The sequence below is a fragment of the Canis aureus genome, chromosome 16 (assembly GCF_053574225.1).
Source record: "Canis aureus isolate CA01 chromosome 16, VMU_Caureus_v.1.0, whole genome shotgun sequence".
Taxonomy (NCBI): domain Eukaryota; kingdom Metazoa; phylum Chordata; class Mammalia; order Carnivora; family Canidae; genus Canis; species Canis aureus.
In genome coordinates this window covers 42,505,204-42,528,105 of record NC_135626.1, presented here as the reverse complement: position 1 = coordinate 42,528,105, position 22,902 = coordinate 42,505,204, and the positions used below count along the sequence as shown (strand labels likewise).

The window sequence follows — 22,902 nt, the reverse complement described above, 5'->3', positions numbered from 1 at the left end:
CTATAAAAGATGTTTCCTTGGGACACCTGGGTGGCTCAGCAGTTGGGTGTCTGCCTTTGGTTCAAGGCATGATCCCAGTTCTGGGATCGAGTCTCACATCAGGCTCCTTGCAAGCAGCCTGCTTCTCCCTCTGCCTCTCTCTGTGTCTCTCATGAATCAATAAAATCTTAAAAAAAAGAAAAAAGATGTTTCCTCTGGTGTAGGTTGTCTGTCCATCTTAAGTAATGGACCAGACAGAGAAAAGAATTTTACAGTATAATAAAACACCTCAAAAGGAGAATACTAGAAATATAAAACAGGATCAGCAAGTAAAGAATCGGAGATAAATGATATGAAAAATACAATACCTAAAAAAAAAAACCCTCACATAATAAAAAGATAAATAATCCAACTAAAAATGAGCAACGAGGGGTGCCTGGTTAGTTCAGTTGGCGGGACAGTATGGCTCTTGATCTCAAGGTCATGAGTTCAAGTCCATGTTGGGTGTGTGCCTACTTAAAAAAAGAAATACATTAATTAAAAAAAAAAAAAAGTGGGGGGGCACTGGGTGGTGAAGTTATTAGTTAAGTGTCCTTCTCTTGATTATGGCTAAGATCATGATCTTGGGGTTAAAAGAAGAAGCCCCGCAAAAGACTCTGCTAGGCATGGGGCCTGCTTAAGATTCTCTTTCCCTCCACCTCACTGTGACTCCCACCCCCACGCACTCTTTCTCTCAAAAAAAAAAAAAAAAGGCAATGAATAGATATAATTTCTTTAAAGATATACAAATAGCCAATAAACATGTAAAAAGATGCACAAGACCAGTAGCCATAAGGAAAATGCAAATCAAAACCACAAAGAGATACTACTTCCACTAGGATGGCTATAATAAAAAAGAATAAGTGTTGGCAAGGACGTAGAGAAATCAGAATCCTCATATCTGGCCAGAAGGAATATAAAATGGTGCAGCCACACCAGAAAACAGTCTGCCAGTTCCTCAAAAGGGACACCTAGGTGGCTCAGTGGTTGAGCACTTGCCTTTGGCTCAGGGCATGATCCTGGGGTCCCGGGATCGAGTTCCACATGGGCTCTCTGCATAGAGCCTGCTTCTCCCTCTGCCTATATATATTTCCGCCTCTCTCTGGGTCTTTCATGCATAAATAAACATATAAACTTTTTTTTTTTAAAGGTTAAACACAGAGTTACCATATAACCTAGCAATTATACTCCTAGGTATACACTCAAGAAATGAAAACCCATGTCCACGTGACAGCTTATAAACAAACATTCAAGCAGTATCATATGCATATGATGGAGTATTATTATTCAACAAAAAAATGACATACTGATCTATGACATGAATGAACTGTGAAAACATGATGCTAAGTGAAAGAAACCAGTCACAGAAGAGTACATATGGCATGGTTCCAATTATAGGTAACATTCAGAACAAGCCAATCTATAGAAAGAAAGTAGATTAGTGGCTACCTAGAGCCCAGGGCTTAGGGGAAAACTGGGAATAACCATCTCTAGGTAGGGGGTTCTTTCTTGGAAGTGATATAAGTTCTAAGATTGATTGTGGTTGTACAACTCTGTGAATATATGAAAAACCATCAAATTTATACGGATGAATTATATGGAATGTGAATTACATCTCAATAAAAAACTACTGTTAAAAATGTTTAGACTCTTTGGGGGGGGAAAAATGTTTAGACCTCAGTATTTGTTTAGTCGCATTTGTGACTCCCCATAAGATACTTATTAAATATAAAGGTAAAATAGTAACTTTACAGTGGAGAAAACAGCCAGACACCACTGTAATCAAATGATCAAAGTTAATGGGACACAGTGATGAGCCCTGTCATATTCATGTTCCTTCTGACACCATGTAGTACAAAGGGCACAACATCACTTCTGTGTCAAAAATGCACAACCTCGGGGTGCCTGGGTGGCTCAGTGGCTGAGCATCCGTCTTTGGCTCAGGGCGTGATTCGTGATTCCGGGGTCCTGGGATCGAGTCTTATATCGGGCTTCCCGCAGGGAGCCTGCTTCTCCCTCTGCCTGTGTCTCTGCCTCTCTGTGTCTCTCAGGAATAAACAAATAATATATTTTATTATATATTATTATATAATAATATTATATATAATAATAATAATATATATATATATATAAAAGCACAAATATGGAAGTGCCTGGGTGGCTCAGGTGGTTGAACGTCTGACTCTTGGGCTCAGATAAATAAAGAAAAAAAATTTTTTAAGAGTTTATTTATTCATGAGAGACACACAGAAAGAGAGAGAGGCAGAGACACAAGGCAGAGGGAGAAGCAGGCTCCATGCAGGGAGCCTGATGTGGGACTTGATCCTGGGGCTCCAGGATCAGGCCCTGGGCTGAAGGTGGCACTAAACTGCTGAGACACCAGGGCTGCCCTGGAATGGATCTTAAACCAGAAAAAGGATGCCGGGAAACAACTAGTAGAATTTAAGTAACATTTGTAGGTCAGAGAATATTTTATCAATATTAATTTCCTGAGTTTTATAATTGTACTATGGTTACTTGAGATGTTAATATTTGGGAGAAGCTGGGTAAAAAGTATACAAGAACCCCTTGACTGTTTCTGAAATGTCTGTGTAAGTCTCAAAGGATTATTACTACTATTACTTTTTTAAAAATTTTTATTTATTTATTTGAGAGAGAGAGCATAGGTGGCCGGCAGAGGAGAGAATCTCAAGTGGGCTCCCTGTTAAACGTGGAGCCCAACATGGGGCTCAATCCCATGAGCCTGAGCCCATGACCTGAGTCAAAACCAAGAGTCTAACACCAACCTGCTGAGCTATCCAGATGTCCCAGTCTGAAATTATTTTAAAGTGAAGAATGAAAAAGAAAAAACCCAAATCTTCAACAAGTGAGTTAAATCTTATAACACAGTATGAGTTGGTGGTTCAGGTGGAGGAACCTAGCTAGGTACCTAGAACCATCTCCCATCCCAGCAGAAGACTCCAGCAGCAGCTGGTGGAGATTTTGAGATTTTGCCCCCCTGCCCAGGAAACCTGACAATATCTGGAAACATTTTTGGTGGTCAGAACTGGGAGGAGGAGTGCTCCTAGCCAGTTGGTGAAGCCAGGAATGCAGCTTAACATCTCACGAAACATAGGACAATCCATTATAACAGAATTATCTTGTCCTAAATGTCAATAGCGCTGAGTATGAAAGTTGCCCAGATGAGAGAAAATGGAGCACAGGTGAGAGCAGGGATAAAGCCCCAGTGAAAACACAGAAGGTTAAGAGGATATCTACATGCTGCACCATGAGACCTGTAAACCTCTTCCCCTACGGAGCTCCCAGAATGCTGATGACCATACTTACAACCCCCAGTGCGATAATAGTAGAGGTGTAGGCCTTGCAAGATAGTTAGGTTAGGCGGAATTGTGAGGTCGAGCCCCCCTAATGGGGCTAATGTTCTTATAAGAGGAAGAGAGACCAGAGCTTTCTCTCTCTCCAACCATGCGTGCATGGAAGAAGTTGTATGAACACACAGTGAGATGGTAGTCACACGTGAGGCAGGGAAGGAGCCCTTACCAAGAACTGAATCTACTTGCACTGTGATCATGGACTACCAGCCTTCGGTAGTATAAGGAATAAATGTCTTTTGTTTAAGCCGCTCAGTCTACAGTGTTTTGTCATAGCAGCCTGAGCTATAAGACACTTCTGCAAAATGCCAGGTTCCAGCCTGATTACCTACAATCAAGTCTACCACTGACAACCCCCTCCAATTGGCATTTTATTGCCTCACTTTTAAATAAAAATGGATAACCAAAGATTGTCAGATTTTTTTTTTAAGATTTTATTTATTTATTCATGAGGGACACACAGAAAGAGAGAGAGTCAGAGACACAGGCAGAGGGAGAAGCAGGCTCCATGCTGGAAGCCTGATGTGGGACTCGATCCCAGAACTCCGGGATCACGCCCTGAACCAAAGGCAGATGCTCAAACGCTGAGCCACCCAGGCGTCCCCAGATTGTCAGATATTTAAAGAAAGCTTCTAAAAAAGAAGAAAAGAAAGCTTTTAACAAGAAATCTGACCACCAAACAAAGAGAAAAAAGAACATAAAGGAAACAGACAATACAGTAAAGCTGAAGGAAACCAAAAAAATAATACCATGAATAGCTCAGAGAGGTAAAGGAATGCACTGCCTTCCATAAACAGGTAAGCAACTATAAAAAAAAAAAAAAAGAAACCTACAGAGAAGAAAAACCTCTTAGGAAAAGAGAGAGCCAGGACATCTGAGTGGCTCAGTGGCTGAGCGTCTGCCTTCGGCTCAGGGTGTGATCCCGGAGTTCCAGGATCAAGTCCCATATCCAGCTTCCTGCGAGGAGCCTGCTTCTCCCTCTGCCTATGTCTCTGCCTTCTCTCTCTGTCTCTCATGAATAAAATAAAATCTTTAAGGAAAAAAAAAAAAAAAGAAAGAAAGAAAGGAAATGAGAGATCCATTACAGAAATAAATATAATGATCAGGAGTTAAGTTGAAGAAATTTTCCAAAGAAAACAAAAGAAGATGGAAAGTGGGAGAGAAAGACAGTAAAATCAAACAATCAGTCCATGAGATCCAATATCTGAATATAAAGTTCCAGAAATATAAAAGAAAATGGAGGGGATGAATCTTACAGAAATAATGCTAACAATTTTCAGAACGAAAGAAAATGAGTTTCCAGACTGAAAGTCTCCAAGTGCCAGCTGCATGAATGAAAAAAGTCCCACATCAGGGCACTCTGTCAAGAAATTTTAGGGCATTAAGGAGAAAGAAGATGTTGGCTTCATTTCAGGCCATACTGGAGACCAAGTAATTTAAAAGCCTTCCTAATACAAAATATCTAAAAATACTAGCTAAAATATAAACACAAATCCCATCTAACTGCTAAATTCACAAAACAAATAAATAAGAGGACTTCTCAAATGCCCCAAATGATGAGAAAGCTGAAAACCACAGTGGTGAAAGCTAATGCTGACTGCCCTGGGGGAGTTTGTGGGCTTAAAAGAAAAGGGTTTGGGATTGATGAGCCAGATGGGCCCAGGAGATAAGGTCTTGTGCCTGCCTCAAGGAAGGAGTTAGAATTGAGAACTCCTGCATGAATTTAGGAGAAAAGGTAAATCTGAAAATAATCTATCCACCAAAACAGATAAAAGGGTAAGCCTGGGCTCCACATGACAAAAGTCTTCTCTGAGATTTATAACCATAGGCCTCCCAAGAATTTGGAATTCAAATTCACATTACTTATGTGGTCTAAGAACCTACCACCAAACAGAGAAATTAATGTAAAAAGTAATCCCAGCTCATAATGCCTTTGGCATACATACTTCAAAGAATCAAATGCAAAGCAATTCTAGAGGGTACACAGCTTAGCTCAGGGTTCCCAAAATTTCCTCAGATAAAGCATCATCAAACATTAGCTCACCCTCCAACATTATAAAACACATGAAGGAAACAAGCCACTGTGGATGAGAATCAGCAGAAATAAGAGCAAAATTAGATCCCTAAGAGCTTCAAATAAAATGATCAGATATAGACTACAAAATAATTAAATTATTAAATGCTTTATGTCACTAATAAGTATTTAAAACACTGAGAGGGGACACTGGGTGGCTCAGTGGTTTGGCTCAGGTCGTGATCTCAGGGTCCTGGAATCAAGTCCCCCATGGAGAGCCTGCCTTTCCCTCTCTTCTCATGAATAAATTTTTAAAAAATTAAAAATAATTAAAAATAAATAAAAGAATTGGATGCTTAACTGACTGAGCTACCCATTTTTTAACAGAGAAAACCCAAGGCAATTTTCTTTTTCTTTTTTAAACATTTTATTTATTCATGAGAGGCACACAGAGAGAAGAGAGGCAGGGACATAGGCAGAGGGAGAACCAGGCTCCCTGAGGGGAACCTGATGTGGAACTTGATCCCAGGACCCCAGGATCACGACCTGAGCCAATGGCAGATGTTCAACCACTGAACCACCCAGGTGCCCACCCACCAAGGCATTTTTCAAACAAAGAAAACCCCTTCATCCCCAACCACTTCTTACTAAATGACTTCACAGAAGTATACTTTGGGATGAAGGAAGCTAGACCCAGAAGGGGTCTAAAAATTTGCCAAAAATATATATAAATCCAAACAATTGCTGACTGTATAAAACAACAATAATAGTGACTAATTTGGAAGTGAAAAAGATAGACAATAATCACATTGTTGCTAGATGAGGGCAGCTGTAGTTTACAGACAGACCAGTCTAGACCCTTATCATGTACAGGAGGAAGGTAGAAATATTTATAGCATCAGACTTTGCCACAGTACACTAGAAGCTGTAAGAAGTGGAATGTGGTTGAATCACTATACAGTACATTTGAAACTAATATAACACTCACTGGATATTAATTATACTGGAATTAAAAATTAAAACAAGATTTGTACACTTAAAAAAAAAAGTGTAACATGTCTTCAAAATTCTGGGGAAAAAGGATTTCTAACCTAGAACTCTTTAAATAGCTGGACTATCATTCAAATGTAAGGTAGAATAAAGAGTCGGGGTGCCTGGGTAGCTCAGTTGGTTAAGCACCTGCCTTTGGCTCAAGTCATGATCCCAGGGTTCTGGGATCAAGCTCCACATCAGGCTCCCTGCTTGGTGAGGAATCTATTTGTCCTTCTCCCTCTGCCCCTACCCCACTTACTGCCTCATGCTCTTTCTCTCTCTCAAATACATAAATAAAATCTTAAAAAAGAAGAAGAAAAGAATTGTCCCACTTGCAGGTCTTGAAAAATATATTTTTCATGTATCCTTCCTCAGGAAGCTAAATTAGAAGATGTACTCTATCAAAATGAGGAAGTAAACGAAGAGAGAAGAAAATAGGAATTTGGAATATAGGGGATCCCACACAGGAAAGCAACAAAGGGAAATCCATAGAATGATGAAGGGGAAATTCTAGGAGGAAACCGGTGCAACAAGCTTAGGAATAGCTGGACCAGACTACAAGACTTAGACAAATGGTTTCAGAAAGTATGTCTACCAGACAAAGAAGAAAACATGGATTCTATGATGAACTTGAAAGTAGTGAAGGAAGATTTATAATTCTGGTAAAATCTGGACATGAGTTAGTGATTATACATAGAAAATGAAGTATATTTCCTAGTTTGCTACATGAGACATCTGTGAATAACCATAATCATGATAGTGCAACTAAATAAATGACCAATAAAAAATAACTACATGTAGGGGAGCCAAGGTGGCTCAGTGGATTAAGTATACGACTCTTGATCTCAGCTCAGGTCTTGATTTCAGGGCTGTGAGCTTGGGCCCATGTTGGGCTCTGCTTTGGGCATGGAGCCTACTCAAAAAACAACAAAACAAACACTACAAATACACTGGGAGGAGGAGAGAAGAGGACAGAAACGTGTGTGTTTGTATGTGCTGCATGTAAGTGGAGACACAGAAAAAAATATTTTCCATATTAAGAAGTAAACAGGGATCCCTGGGTGGCGCAGGGATCCCTGGGTGGCGCAGCGGTTTAGTGCCTGCCTCCAGGGCACGATCCTGGAGACCGGGGATCGAGTCCCATATCGGGCTCCCGGTGCATGGAGCCTGCTTCTCCCTCTGCCTGTGTCTCTGCCTCTCTCTCTCTCTCTGTGTGACTATCATAAATAAATAAAAATTAAAAAAAATAAAAAAAAAGGAAGTAAACAGCACTCGATGGGATGAGCACTGGGTGTTATACTATATGTTGGCAAATCGAACTTCAATTAAAGAATAAGAAAGAAGAAAGAAAGAAAGAAGAAAGAAAGAAAGAAAGAAAGAAAGAAAGAAAGAAAGAAAGAAAGAAAGAAAGAAAGAAAGAAAGAAAGAAAGAAAAAGAAAGAAAGAAAGAAAGAAAGAAATCAACAGATATAATTTAAGTTGAAAACAACAGAAGCGGTATGAGTATGCTATTTAGAAATAGATGGGGGCAGCCCAGGTGGCTCAGAGGTTTAGCGCCGCCTTCAGCCCAGGGCGTGATCCTGGAGACCCTGGATTGAGTCACAAGTCCGCTCCCTGCATGGAGCCTGCTTCTCCCTCTGCCTGTGTCTCTGCCTCTCTCTCTCTCTGTGTGTCTCTCATGAATAAATAAATAGAATCTTTAAAAAAAGAAATAAGTAGGTAAATACTAGAAGAGTTGTAAATAATGGCACCCTAGGAGCAACGCCCACTTTTGGGAAGGAGGAGTGTGTATAAGAAAGAGACAGACAGGGGATCCCTGGGTGGCGCAGCGGTTTGGCGCCTGCCTTTGGACCTGCCTTTGGACCCGGGCGCGATCCTGGAGACCCGGGATCTAATCCCACGTCGGGCTCCCGGTGCATGGAGCCTGCTTCTCCCTCTGCCTATGTCTCTGCCTCTCTCTCTCTGTGTGACTATCATAAATAAATAAAAATTAAAAAAAAAAAAAAAGAGACAGACCTGACCTTTTAAAATTATGTAACTATAAAATTGTAATTAACTTATTTAAAAAACCCTCTAAAATTCACACATAGTCATACCACAGTGAATTTTAAAAACAAATACAAAGGACGCTTGGGTAGCTCAGTGGTTGAGCATTTGCTTTTGGCTCAGGTCAGGATCTCAGGGTCCTGGGATGGAGTCCAACATCAGGCTCCCACAGGAGAGAGCCTGGATAACTTTTCTCTGAGAATGTTTTCAAAAGGAGGCTTTATGTGATAAACTTTCTGAGGCTTGTATACCTGAGAATATCTTGATTTCACCATAGTGTTAAAATTCTTTAGTCAAAGTTCTTTTCCCTCTACCTATGTCTCCGCCTCTCTCTGTGTGACTCTCATGAATAAATAAATAAAATGTGAGAAAATAAAAAGAATCATCTAAAATGTTCTCATGAGAAAAGCAGGTCACTTACAAAGGAACAAGAATCAGACCACACCAATTATCAACATCCTCTACTTTCTGCAGGAAGAAAATACTGTAATTTTTCAGCATGTTGAAGGAAAAGAACTTTGACTAAAGAATTTTAACACTACGGTGAAATCAAGATATTCTCAGGTATACAAGCCTCAGAAAGTTTATCACATAAAGCCTCCTTTTGAAAACACTCTCGGAGAAAAGTTCTCCAGCAAAGAAAGAGTACATTATTTAGTAAAGCATATTATCAGTTCAAAGGCAACAACCAAAGCCTGTATCTGGAATAATCCAGAACTAAAACTAGAAGATACTGAAAGTGGGAGGGGAGAGTATTGAGGGAAGTAAGCACGTGCAGAAATACTTATCTATTTCCGTGGGTGTTTAAGTTTACGGTAAAAATAACCATGAATATGGGCTTAATAAGATACTCTATACTGATTCCCCATCTGCTAATCTCCTTCGTAATTCAGGCTGAAAGCTCGTTCGACCTTTAATATGAATTCCTAAACGATTCATGACATCCCTCCATGTACACACACTCAAAATCACTAAGTAATTAGAAAACCTCAATAGGGCTAAACATTTCACGACCTTTTCATCCCAGGAGGCTCTGGTGCAAGAGTAGCAATTTCGACCTCGCATCCCTAGTTCTGACCTGTTACCTACCTAGGTCCGGAGCCCGGAGGCTACTGTCAGCCATAGAACTCTGCAGCTCAGAGAGTCTGCCGTCGCCTGAGAAAGGACAAAACAGCAGCAGAACCACCTTCATCATTAGCCTTCGACCTTCCACCATCCCTTGCCCCTGCCTCGCAATTCCCGCACAATCCCCAGCGCGGCTCCCCGGTACTGCAAGACTCAACTCCATCTCGATCCATATCCCATCTCACCTCCCGCGCCTGCTTCAAGGCTCCTGTCCCACCGCCTCCTCCAGGACTCTGCGCCCTCAACGCCCATGCCCTCTTCTTGGTCACCCTTTGTACATTCTAATTCCCAGGTTTTTGTCCCTCACAGTCCCTCTGCCCCCCTGAGACCTGCCTCCTCAACTCCTGGGAGCCCTTCCCGGCCCTTCTGCCCCCCTCAGCATCTGCACCTATCCGCTCCCCAATTCCTGGGCACCTTCCCCATCCCTTAACCTCTCCATACTCTCATAACCCCTTCCGCCTTTCTTACCCCATCTTCCCCTTCCCGGCATCCGTACCCTTTCCTTTCTCCCTCCTCAAACCCTCGGCTCCTTCTCGGCCTCCGTACTCCTTCCTCAAGGCCTCCGCGTTCTATTCGCGGGCTCCATGAGCTCTTTCCGATGTCCAAGCGTCGACGGCAACCCCACCAGCGCACTATCAGTCTCCAGGCGCCTTCCAACGCGGCTTCAGTTTAAATTTCCTGTCGCTCCGCCCCCTAAGCCAGCGTGATACCTGCGAAGGGCTGCCCTACGGTGGCCCTGCGAGGTCAATGTTAACGCAGCAAATCCTCCCTTCCGTCCGCTTCCTTCTCAGCTCTGCTTTCTCCACCCGTCTCTTCATCTCTGGACTTTTCATTGGCTGGAGATACTCTGCACCTCACGGGAAGCTGGGGACCAGTGGTATACCAGGCCTTAGTGATTCTTCACACTGAGCTGGTTGGAAATTCCTGGGAGTCAGATAATAAATAACAAAACAAGCCTATCACTTATAGAGCGTTGACAATTTACAAAACACATCATTTCATCTTCTTCACATCTTTGTTTCCCTTTTCTCCACTTATTCACCCAACCAAAATATTTCTCAAAAGAGGTGTCTCCATTCTTCACTTCCCATCTTTTCCTCTACTCAGGTAATTAGCGTTGATCCTCACCTCTTCCCTAAAACAGTACGTGTCCAGGTCAGCTGTAACTTCCATGTTCCCAAATGCTACGGTCACTTTGCGATATGCATACAATATGATTTCTAGAACATTAAAACAGACCATTCTCTCCTTTAAAAAAATTATTTTTATTTTTTAAGATTTTATTTTATTTATTCATGAGAGGCACAGAGAGAGAGGCAGAGACACAGGCAGAGGGAGCAGCAGGCTCCATGCAGGGAGCCTGATGTGGGACTAGATCCCAGGTTCCAGGATCCCGCCCTGGGCTGAAGGCGGCGCTATACCGCTGAGCCACCCGGGCTGTCCTATTCTCTCCTTCTTGAGGCAATTTCTTCATTTTGCTTCCATTTCTACCAGTTTTCACCTTCCCTCACTGGCTCCTCAAATCTCCTTTGCTGGATCAAAAGCCATTGTTCCACCTATAAATGTTGCAGCATGCCAGGGCTTTAGCCCTTAGCCCTCTTCTCTTCCATATTAACACTTTCTCCCTAGGAGACCTCATTCAACTCCATGGGTTTACACTCAGCTTTATGCTAACGCCTGCAGAATTTCTATCTCTAGTTCTGACCTCTCCCTTAATCTCCAGACATATATTCAAGTGGCTACTGAACATTTCTGTTTGGATGTCTAACGGGCACCTCAGGCTTAATATGTTAAAAACAGAACATTTGTTTCACCCACACATCCCTCAAAAAAAAAAAAAAACCTATTCTTCTCCATCTCAGTACGTGTTATACAATCCACCTAGTTGCTCAAGACAAAAACCTAGAGGTTATTTCAGTATTTTCCCTTATCCCCACCCTCACTCCGAAAAAGTTCTGCCAACTTCAAAGTATATCTTGAATCAGACCACTGTTACCATCTTAGTTCAAGCAACCATACCTTCTTGCCCAAAGCACTGTGTTACTTTCTAACACAACTTCTACTCTTTTTTTTTTATTAAGTAAACTCTACTAAAGGGGAACTTGAACTCATGACCCTGAGCTCAAGAGCTGCATACTCTACTGACTGAGCCAGCCAGGTGGCCCAACACCACTTTTACTCTTGAGTAGCTTCCTTCATCTCCTCAGAGTAATCCATTCTCCATGCACAACTGGAATGATACTCCTTAAAAACCATGCAGAGATACATCCCTATCTCTATCTCTATCTCTCACATACATTTTGTATCCCTTCCCACAGGGCCCCTCCCTACACTAGATTACACATACCGGCCCTGATAAACTAAAGCTTGGCCATGTGACTTGCTTTGGCTGATGAAAAAAGAAAAAAATCGGTATGCCTGGATGGCTCAGCGGTTGAGTGTCTGCCTTCGGCTCAGGGCATGATCCCGGAGTCTCAGGATTGAGTCCCACATCATGAGTTCCCTGCATGGAGCCTGCTTCTCCCTCCTCTGCTTATGTCTCTGCCTCTCTCTCTCTCTGTCTCTCTTGTGAATAAATAAAATAATAAAATAAATAAAAATCTTTAAAAAAAAGAAAAAAATTGACATCACTTTCAAGCACAAGTTTTAAGAGACAGGATCATTTACCAAGTTCTTTTCCCCCATCACAATGACTGGCAATGTCCTAGCTAGAGGCTCATCTGTCAGCTTACATACCTTAGTGAAGATGACGTAGAGCAGAACCATGGGCAACCCCAAATGGATCTGTTGCACAAGCAAGAAATAAACTTCTGTTATTTTAAGCTACTGAAATTTGGGTATCATTTGTTACTACCTCATAATCTAGTCCAAGGTTCCCAAAGTGTAGCTCAGCCCTTTCAAAAAGTCCCATGAAGGGCAGCCCCGGTGGCGCAGCGGTTTGGTGCCACCTGCAGCCTGGGGTGTGATCCTGGAGACCCGGGATTGAGTCCCACATCGGGCTCCCTGCGTGGAGCCTGCTTCTCCCTCTGCCTGTGTCTCTGCCTCTCTCTGTGTGTGTCTCTCATGGATAAATAAATAAAATCTTAAAAAAAAAATCCCATGAAGTCCAAACTACTTACAATAGTTTACAATAACACAAAGACATTATTTTCTATTTTTTAAAAGATTTTATTTATTTGAGAGACGAGAGAGAGTGAGAGAGTGCTTGAGCAGGATGGGGGTGGGGCAGAGGGAGAGAGAGAAGCAGGCTCCTCACTGAGCAGGGGGCCTGACACAGGGCACCATCTCAGGACCCTGAAATCATGGTGTGAGCTGAAGGCAGACGCTTAACTGAGCCACTCAGGTGCCCTTATTTTCCAATTTTTGTTCTCATTCTTTCATGAATGTTTAATGGAGTATGAAGAAGCAAAACTAAGAACACTCTTCTGTTTAATCAGTTATTTAAAAGATTTGGAGAAATGTAAAACAATGCCATTCTTCTAATTATCTTTATTTTGGAAAAAAAATGTATATTCTTAAAAGATTTATTTATTCACTTGAAAGAGAGCGAGAGAGAGCATGTGAGTGAGGGAGAAGGGCAGAAGGAGAGTGAGACAAGCAGACTCCCCTATGAGCAGGGAGCCTGACTCAGGGCTCTATCCCACGACCCTGACAGATCATGACCTTAGTCAAAACCAAAAAAAAAAAAAAAAAAAATATATATATATAGTCACAGAGAGAGAGAGAGGCAGAGACAGAAGCAGGCTCCATGCACCGGGAGCCCAATGTGGGATTTGATCCCTGGTCTCCAGGATCACGCCCTGGGCCAAAGGCAGGCGCCAAACTGCTGCGCCACCCAGGGATCCCTGGAAAATATATTTTTATAAAAAATTCTGGGGATCCCTGGGTGGCTCAGTGGTTTAATTCCACCTTCAGCTCAGGGCGTGATCCTGGAGACTCAGGATCTAGTCCTACGTCTCAGGCTCCCCGCGTGGAGCCTGCTTCTCCCTCTGCCTGTCTCTCTGCCTCTTTGTCTTTCTCTGTGTCTCTCATGAATAAGTAAATAAAATCTTAAAAAAAAAACTATATAAATTTTAAAATACCCATATTTGTGCTGTCTGTCCGGATTAGGAGCAGTTCCCCAAATGTGGGGTGACTCGATCAATCAAATGTGGGGTGACTCGATCAATCGGGTGCAGGGCCAGCGTGCCAGCAGTGAAAGGATTCACCTGAGGCAGAACAAAGGAGGTAGGAATGTACTGAATACACTGCAAGGGAGTGGTGGGCAGGGCAGCAAAGAAGAGGCACTCTGCAAGGAGGCAGAGGGAAGTAAGGAGGTATGGGGATGTATGGAATTTCCCTTTTTTAGTAACTGTGCCAGGTTGGAAGTAGTTCATTGGTTAGTTGGGTCCTATGGATAGTTTGAGGCGGGTGGCCTGATGTGCCTGTCCTGTCTTCAGTCAGAGGGCTGGGGTCACTGTGGGCCCTTCTACTTTATTCAGGTTTCCACTGTTCAAGCCTGTTGCCTAAAAGCATTCTCTAAAACACTGTGGTAGACAATGTCTGAAGAGGGCCTGCAACACGTACAACTCCTGATACTACTGACCACATCAAATAGGGCTATGTACCATAGAACATTGAGGAAATAACAACACACCACTTCTGAGGCTGGGTTATAAAACATTTCAACGTCTGTATTGCTGTTTCTTGGATCACCTGCTGTGGGGGAAGCCAGCAATCATGACAGGAGGACTCTCAAGTGTGCCTGTGGAGAGGCTTTTGTGGAGACTGAGAGGAATAGAGACTCCCTGTTAACAACAGCCAGCACCAATTGAACCACTAATGTGATTGAGCCATCTTGCAAGGAGATTGTTCAGCCCTAGCCAAGCTGAACAAGAGATCCCAAGACAGAAAAGCCCAACCAAGCTGCTCCCAAATGCCAGGCCTACAGAAACCCAGAGAAGATCAATGATTGGTGGCAAGTCATTACATTTTGGGGTGAGACAGCAACAGATAACTGATATACACATCAACAAAAAAGCTGTTTGTGATCCCCAATTATGGATAAAATTACCTTCCCTTGCAAAACCACCCAGAGGCTTTCCCTGTTTGCTCCTCGTACCAAACTTTCCTGTGTCTTGAGTGAGCCCAACGAGTTGGTGCCTTAGGGCCTTTATACCAATGGTCTCATTTCCCAGCTCTTCTCTTTCATTTAGGCAATGAGATCAAATCTCATTTTTTTTCAGATAGGACTTTGGAGACCACCCAACCTAACAGCAGCTCCCCCATTTCTTGCTGGGTGTACTACTTTGGCTTATTTTCTTCACAGTGCTTACCACTAACAGAAAGTATTTTGTTTGCTGGTTTGTTGTCTATATTTCCCCAGGTAGAATGCAAGTCCATAAGAAGAAGGACCTTTTCTGTTTCACTTACTGCTATATCCTGGTGGGTGCTTACTAAATATTTGTTAAGCAAATAAATGACTGAATCTCTCTGATCTTCAGTTTTTTCATTTGTAAAATGAAGATAATAGTATTTACCAGAAAGTGACATTTTAAATATTAAACATGTGTTTAGTGCAAAGTCAGTGACCAGAAAAAGGTAGCTTTTACTACACGGCAGAAAATGTTTTGAGATAGTAATTCAAAATTTTGTTTCTCACCGTTTTTCTTGATTCCGGAAGGGAAGTGCTTAAAGTTAAAAAAAAAAAAAAAATCAGCTCATATCATAGAACACGGACTGATTTCCCAATACCTAAAAAAAAAAAATGTATAAATAAGATACAGAAAAGAACAACAACCTAATTGAAAATGGGTAAGGGAATATTCTTAGAAAAAGAAATACAGGGATCCCTGGGTGGCGCAGCGGTTTGGCGCCTGCCTTTGGCCCAGGGCGTGATCCTGGAGACCTGGTATTGAATCCCACATCGGGCTCCCAGTGCATGGAGCCTGCTTCTCCCTCTGCCTGTGTCTCTGCCTCTCTCTCTCTCTCTCTCTCTTTCTGTGACTATCATAAATTAAAAAAAAAAAAAAAAAAGAAATACAAAGAGCATTCAAGTACGCACAACCTCACTTAAGAGAAATGTAAATTAAATCTACTCTAAAATGCCACTTTCATTAACAGACTGGCAAAGATCAATTTTGCTAGATAGTGCCAAATTGCCTTACATTGGGGTTGTACCAGCTTCCTATGTAAGGCAGTTTGGCATTATCTAGCAAAATTACAAATGTACATATCTTTCCACTCAGCATCTTATTTCTAGGAGTTAGTCTACAGACACACTCACACATATGTGCTATGACTTATGTAATATCTACTGCAGCATTGCAGTATCTACCAGCTATACGGTATTTATCAGAGAAATACTTATAATGACACAGAAAATGGATGCAGATATATATATATGCATATATATGTTAATTATTTTATAAATACCTATGTAGTGCTTACTATGACATTCAAAATGCATTAAAAATAGTAATTACTTTAATCCTCATAAAAACCCTGTTAGGTGGGTAGTTAAGTATGCCCAATTTGTACATGGGGACACTGAAGTTATAACTCACTTGAGGTTGCACAGCCAGCCAGAAAGCATTAGTGCTGGGATATGAACCAGGGCAGTCTGACTTCAGAGGCCATGTTCTTGATACTGTTCTGTGCTGCCTCTCAGTGTAGGGCAACATGGACAAAGAAAACTAATATAGCAATATTAAAATATGACAAAATTGACTTTAAGAGATAAAGAATTATTAGGGATAGAGGTGTCCTTGCTTGATAATAAACAATTTACCAGGAACTAAGTAACCTAGTATTTATATGAATCTAACAACATAACTTCAAAATACTTAAGGCAGAAAAAAATATTTAAGGCAGAAATACAAGGGAAGGGGCACGTGGCTGGCTAAGTTCATACAGCGTGTGACTCTTTTTTTTTTTTTTTTTTTAAATTTATTTATGATAGTCACAGAGAGAGAGAGAGAGAGAGAGGCAGAGACATAGGCAGAGGAAGAAGCAGGCTCCATGCACCGGGAGCCCGATGTGGGATTCGATCCCGGGTCTCCAGGATCGCGCCCTGGGCCAAAGGCAGGCGCCAAACCGCTGCGCCACCCAGGGATCCCTAGCGTGTGACTCTTGATCTTGACATCATGAGTTCAAGCCCCATGTTGGCATGGAGCCTACTTTAAAAACAAAAAACAAAAAACAAGGAAAGACTAAAATCTATAAATATAGTGGGACATCTTAACATATTTTCCTCCCCAAAAGTAAGATAGATGTAACAAGAATAAAATTATTAACATATAAAAGATTAAATAATGTAACAAACTTTAATATGCAAATATTAGAAAATCAGTTTTATTTTCAAGTACACTAGAAGAGTATAAAAATGGACTTATACTATCTCCCACAAGTATCAACCAATACCAAAAAATCAACATCATACAGAATATTTCTTAAAAAATCAAATAACATATTCTATGACCACAGTATAATGAAGTTAGAAATCAATAAAGAAAAGATAATGTTTTTTAAAGATTTTATTTATTCATGAGAGACACAGAGAGAAGGCAGAGACATAGACAGAGGGAGAAGCAGACTCTTTGCAGGAGCCCAATGTGGGACTTAATCCCGGAACTCCAGGATCATGCCCTGGACCAAAGGCAGATGCTCAACCACCAAGCCACCTAGGCGTCCCAATACTTTTTTTTTTTAAGGTGTAAAACCAGGGGCACCTGGGTGGATCAGTTGATTAAGCATCTGACTCTTGGTTTTGGCTCAGATCATGGTCTCAGGGTCGTGAGATCAAGCCCTGGATTGGGCTCTGTGCTCCGCGTGGAGTCAGCCTGTGCCTTTTTGTCTGTTCCTTTCCCTGCTCCTGCTCACTTGCTCTCTCTCTCAAATAAATAAACAAAATCTTAAAAAACCAAAAGCTATAAAATTCAGCTAAAATAACTAGAGGGAAATGTATGACCTAAAATGAATATGCTATGTTAGAAAACAAGCCAGAATGAAAATGAATCAGGGCACCTATGTGGCTCAGTTACTTAAGCATCTGCCTTTGGCTCTGGTCATGATCACAGGGTCCTGGGATAGAGCCCCATGTTGGGTTTCCTGCTCAGCAAAGAGTCTGCTTCTCCCTCTCTCTCTGGCCCCTGCCCTCCCGCATTCTCTCTCTCTCTCTCTCTCTCTCTCACTCGTTCACTCTCAAATAAATAAATAAATAAAGTCTTGGAAAAAAAAGAAAAAGGAATGAGGGCACCTGGGTGGCTCAGTTGGTTAAGCATCTGCCCTTGGATCAGGTCATGATCACAGGATCCTGGGATAGATCCCCATGTTGGGCTCCCTGCTCAGCGGGGAGTCTGCTTCTCCCATTTTCTTAAATAAATAAATAAATAAATAAATAAATAAATAAATAAATAAATAAAATCTTTTAAAAATACAATAAATAAATTAAAAAACAATGAAAATGAATCAGCCAAGTGTTCACTTTGACAAGTCAGAAAATGAACAATGAGTACATTCAAAGTTTGCAGATGGTCAGATAATAATAAAAAAATAGAAAATAATGAAATAGAAAAAAAGGAAAACATAGACTCTATGGAAATCAGTAAGGAAAAGACAATTCTTTTTTTTTTTTTTTCCCTCTTCCAGGTGGATCATGCTGCTAATCGTACCCAGTTTGGGAAGAAAATTCACAACTTTGGGCTGATTCAGGAGAAGCTGGCCCAGATGGCGATGCTGCAGTATGTGACTGAGGTAAGGCTCTCCTTCTCCCCTGCCCACCCCCTCCCTGCTGTCTCCCCCTGACAGTGGGACTACAACCCGGAAAAGACAATTCAACAGAAAAATCTACAAGGGATATAAATGGGCAATTCAAAGATGAGAAAAAAATTTTTTTTAAGATGAGGAAATTTTAATGGAGAACAAACAAAAAATGCTCAAACTCACTAGTAATTAGGAAAATGCAAATTAAACAATCTGATGCCATTGCATACCCTTTTGGTTGGAAAAATTATAATGAAACCAAGTTTTAATAAAAATGTGAGGAAACAGGTGGAAATGTAACCTGGAACAGCCCTTGGGAGAGCAATTTTGCGATATCCAGTAGGGTATCTGCCCTTCAACCCAGCAATTCTCTTTCTAGGTATATCCTGGTCTCCAGAGAGAGGTGTGTACCTCCTAGCAAAAGAAAATCACATGGCTACTGAAAGGAAGCATTAAAATTTAAATTCATCTTTTATCTAAAAGAATAAAAACAAGTGAGCTTTGCTAATCTTCCATAAGCAGATTGACACTGGTGCCCTCCCTGGGCCTCTCTTGTTAGACATCCTGGGGTATGTAGTAAGGCAGGGATGTTATCTGCGGAATGGGAAAGGGAAGCTTCACATTTGGAGGGATAGTGTATTTTTTTTTTCTTTCAGCTCTGTGGTATGTTTGTGTTTTAATATTCTATGTAGTTCACATATGCCCAGATGGATGGATTTATAGATTATGCTATCTAAATTTAATTTTCCTAACCCTCCAATGGACAAAGGATTTAAGAAAATTTGTCCAAAGAAGCACAATCGAGATTACTCACAAGTGAACACTGCAAGTACAAACTCTCAGGTTAAGTGAAAATTCAACCAGCATTGAGAGGGAGGCAGCTGGCCAACGAGTGAAAAAAAATCGCTCAATTCAAGAGATATTCTTGCCAGTGATGAATCCTTAACACTACTGAACCATACACTTAAACATGGTTAAGATGGTAAATTTTATTTTTTTATTTATTTTCGTTTTTTTATTTTTTATTTTTTGGTAAATTTTATATTAGGTACATTTTACCATAATTAAAAAGAAAAAAAGTGGGGAAAGTTATGAAGCATACATACGCAACCACATCATTTTCACTAAGGATTTTTGTAATATGTATGATTTTTGTAATATGTTATTCATTTCTTTTTGTCATCTCTATACCTAACATGGGGCTCAAACTCATTACCCAGAAATCAAGAGTTGGATGCTCTTCTGACGGAGCCAGCCAGGTGCCCTATTTACTGCATTTTAAAAAAGATTTTATCAGAGAGAGAGAGAGAGACATAGGCAGAGGGAGAAGCAGGCTCCCTGTAGGGAGCCAGATGTGGCTCGATCTCAGGACCCCAGGATCTTATGCAAAGGCAGACACTCAATCACTGAGCCACCCAGGTGCCCCCATCATTCTTTTTGTATGTCTTATCATGGACATAATAATTTGTTATTTGATTCATAAATACACATTTGTGCATTAGAAATGCATAGTGAAATATTTTTCCTGCTGAGTATGTGGGAAAAATATGTTTGATGCTGGGCATCTGGGTGGCACAGTTTGCTAAGTTGGCTAAGTGCTGAATCTTGGTTTCACCTCAGGTCATGATCTCAAAATCCTGAGATCCAGCCTTGCATCAGGCTCCATGCTCAGTAGGGAGTCGGCTTCAGATTCTCTCCCTTTGCCTCTCCTCCATTTGTGCTCTCTCTCTCTCTAAAATAAATAGCCTTTTAAAAAAATGTATGTTTGATGCTTATTGGCCTAGTGAAAATTTCCCACAAGGACATAAAGAGATATATATAAGAATGTTAATTGAAGCACTATTTGGGAAACTAGTAAATAATCTAAATGCCTAACAACAAAGGAATGGATCAACTGGGATATATTCAAGCAGTGGAACACTAAAGAGTGGTTTAAATGTATGGATAAGAGCTGCATGTATCAACATGGATAAATATTCTTTTTTTTTTTTATCAATGGATAAATATTCTAAACAATTTTATGTGGGGAAAAAAGCACACTGCAGAATGAAAAGTCCAACATGCAAAAACAACGTGACATATTCCTACAGATACATATATATGTATGTATATGATACATATATATGTTGTAATATGGATACATAAATATATATGTTGTAATATGTACTGTTTCAAAACATGGGGATCCCTAGGTGGCTCAGTGGTTCAGCTCCTGCCTTTGGCCCAGGGCGTGATCCTGGAGTCCTGGGATCGAGTCCTGCGTCGGGCTCCTGGCATAGAGCCTGCTTCTTCCTCTGCCTGTGTCTCTGCCTCTCTCTCTCTCTCTCATGAATAAATAAATAAAATCTTTTTTTTTTAATAAATAAAATCTTAAAAAAATTCCAGAGGAAGATAAACACCAAATTCAGGAATAGTGGTTACCTCTGGGAAGGAAGAGAAGAAAATGAGATTGGAGGAAGTATTCAAGTAGGCTTTATTTCTGGGGGGAAAAAAGATGCAAGGTAAATAAATACAACATTGCATAATTCTATTATTTTTAAAAATACTTATTTTAGGGATGCCTGGGTGGCTCAGCGGTTGAGTGCCTGCCTTCAGCCCAGGGTGTGATCCTGGAATCCCAGGATCGAGTCCTGCATCGGGCTCCCTGTATGGAGCCTGCTTGTCTCTCTGCCTGTGTCTCTGCCTCTCTCTCTCTCTCTCTCTCATGAATAAATAAATAAAATCTTAAAAATATATATGTGTATATATATATATTTGAGAGAGAGAGAGAGAGAGATTACACGTTGGGGGCAGGGCAGAGGGAGAAGCAGATGCCCTGCTGAATGCAGAGCCTAATACAGGGCTTGGTCATGACCTGAGCCAAAATCAAGGGTCAGCTGCTTAACTAAGCCATCCAGGTGCCCTGCTTATAGTTTTAAAACAAGATGTTTTGAACCTAGTTTCCCTGAGTTCTCTGTCTCAGTGACAATCATCCTCCTGTCCCCTGTGTATCTTTCCCAAGATATTTTATGCACATGCAAGAACATGTATGTATATGTATTTCCCTTACCCAGCCTTCTTTTCAAACACAATTGGTAGCAAACATTACATACTGTTCTGAGCCTCACTTTTTTAACAACGTATCTTGAGTTTTGTTACCTATCAGTACATAAAGAGCTTCCTCCATTTCTACAGCTGTCCAGTACTTCTTTTTGTGCCTCTTTTGAGCCAGTCTCCCACTGACAGAATGGAGACTATTTATGTCCTTTCACTACAATAAGCATCACTGTAATGAATTATCTTATAAACAGGTCATTCTGCACACATGTATACATTATAATAAATTCTCAGTTATAGAAATGCTGGCTCTTTTCAAATTGCCCTCCAAGGAGATTGTATTGAGTTACCTCCTGCTCCAACATTTTCCAGTGCCTGCTACTCAATCACAGATCAACACGGCATATTATCAGACTTTTTTTTTTTTTTAAATTTATTTATGATAGTCACACAGAGAGAGAGAGAGAGAGGCAGAGACACAGGCAGAGGGAGAAGCAGGCTCCATGCACTGGGAGCCCGACGTGGGATTCGATCCCGGGTCTCCAGGATCGCGCCCTGGGTCAGAGGCAGGCGCCAAACCGCTGCGCCACCCAGGGATCCCTTATCAGACTTTTTGATCTGAGAAGTAAACATGGTTATCTCATCTCCAAGTTTAATTTGCATATTTTAAAAACTATGCGTCAACATCTTTTTATAGTTTAGTCATTTTGATTTTTTTCTGTAAGCTTTCTTTTTTTTTGTAAGCTTTCTGTCACTTTTCCAGTTGTATGATTTTTTTAACCATGAGCAATTACTTTTTTTAAAATTTAAATTCAATTAGCTAACATATAGTATAGTACGTCATTAGTTTCAGATGTAGAGTTCAGTAATTCATCAGTTGCATATAACACCCAGTGCTCATCACATCACACAACCACTGTACCACCCAGGCACCCTGAGGCTTTTTTGTTTTTAATGCAGGGTCTGAAGAATCTTCATTCAGTTTTGTGAGAAGCTCCTAATGCCTTCAAAAATCTGTGCATAGTACCAGTATCGATTTTTTTTTTCAGTATCGATTTTCTAATTTTGATATTGTAACATAGTTATATAAGTTGTTTCCATTGAAGGAAACTGGGTGAAGGTGCACTGGTTTCTATGTACTATTTTTGCAACTTCCCATGAGTCTGTAATTATTTCAAAATAAAAATTAAGAGAAAAGCCAACAAAATTTCATGGTACTTTTCTGCTTGAGGGGCTCTGCATTGACCTCAAACTACAACCCTTGAATCATGATGGCTCCCAAGTCTGTTGACTGACATGCCCCACCTATAAGACAGCCACTGGGTTAGAAGATATATCTGAGGGGACACCTGGCTGGCACAGTCATGGAGCATGTGACTCTTGATTTTTGGGTTGTAAGTCTGAGCCTCAGGTTGGGTGTAGAGATTATTTAAAAATGAAATCATATATATATGATTATATACCATACAATATGTAATCATATAATACATATCATATATATGATTATAATCATATAAT

At 40.9% G+C, this 22,902-nt stretch overlaps 1 protein-coding gene across 1 annotated transcript in view; it reads right to left on the bottom strand.

Moving 5' to 3' along the window:
• Positions 1-12,366, bottom strand: part of DBF4B (DBF4B-CDC7 kinase regulatory subunit) — a 35,587-nt gene extending 23,221 nt beyond the window's left edge. Inside the window, 3 exon segments of the mRNA XM_077853534.1 lie at positions 9,571-9,636; positions 10,075-10,530; positions 12,343-12,366. Coding sequence (XP_077709660.1) covers positions 9,571-9,636; positions 10,075-10,096 — 88 coding nt within the window. The 5' untranslated portion in view covers positions 10,097-10,530; positions 12,343-12,366.
• Positions 12,367-22,902: the final 10,536 nt, after the last annotated feature.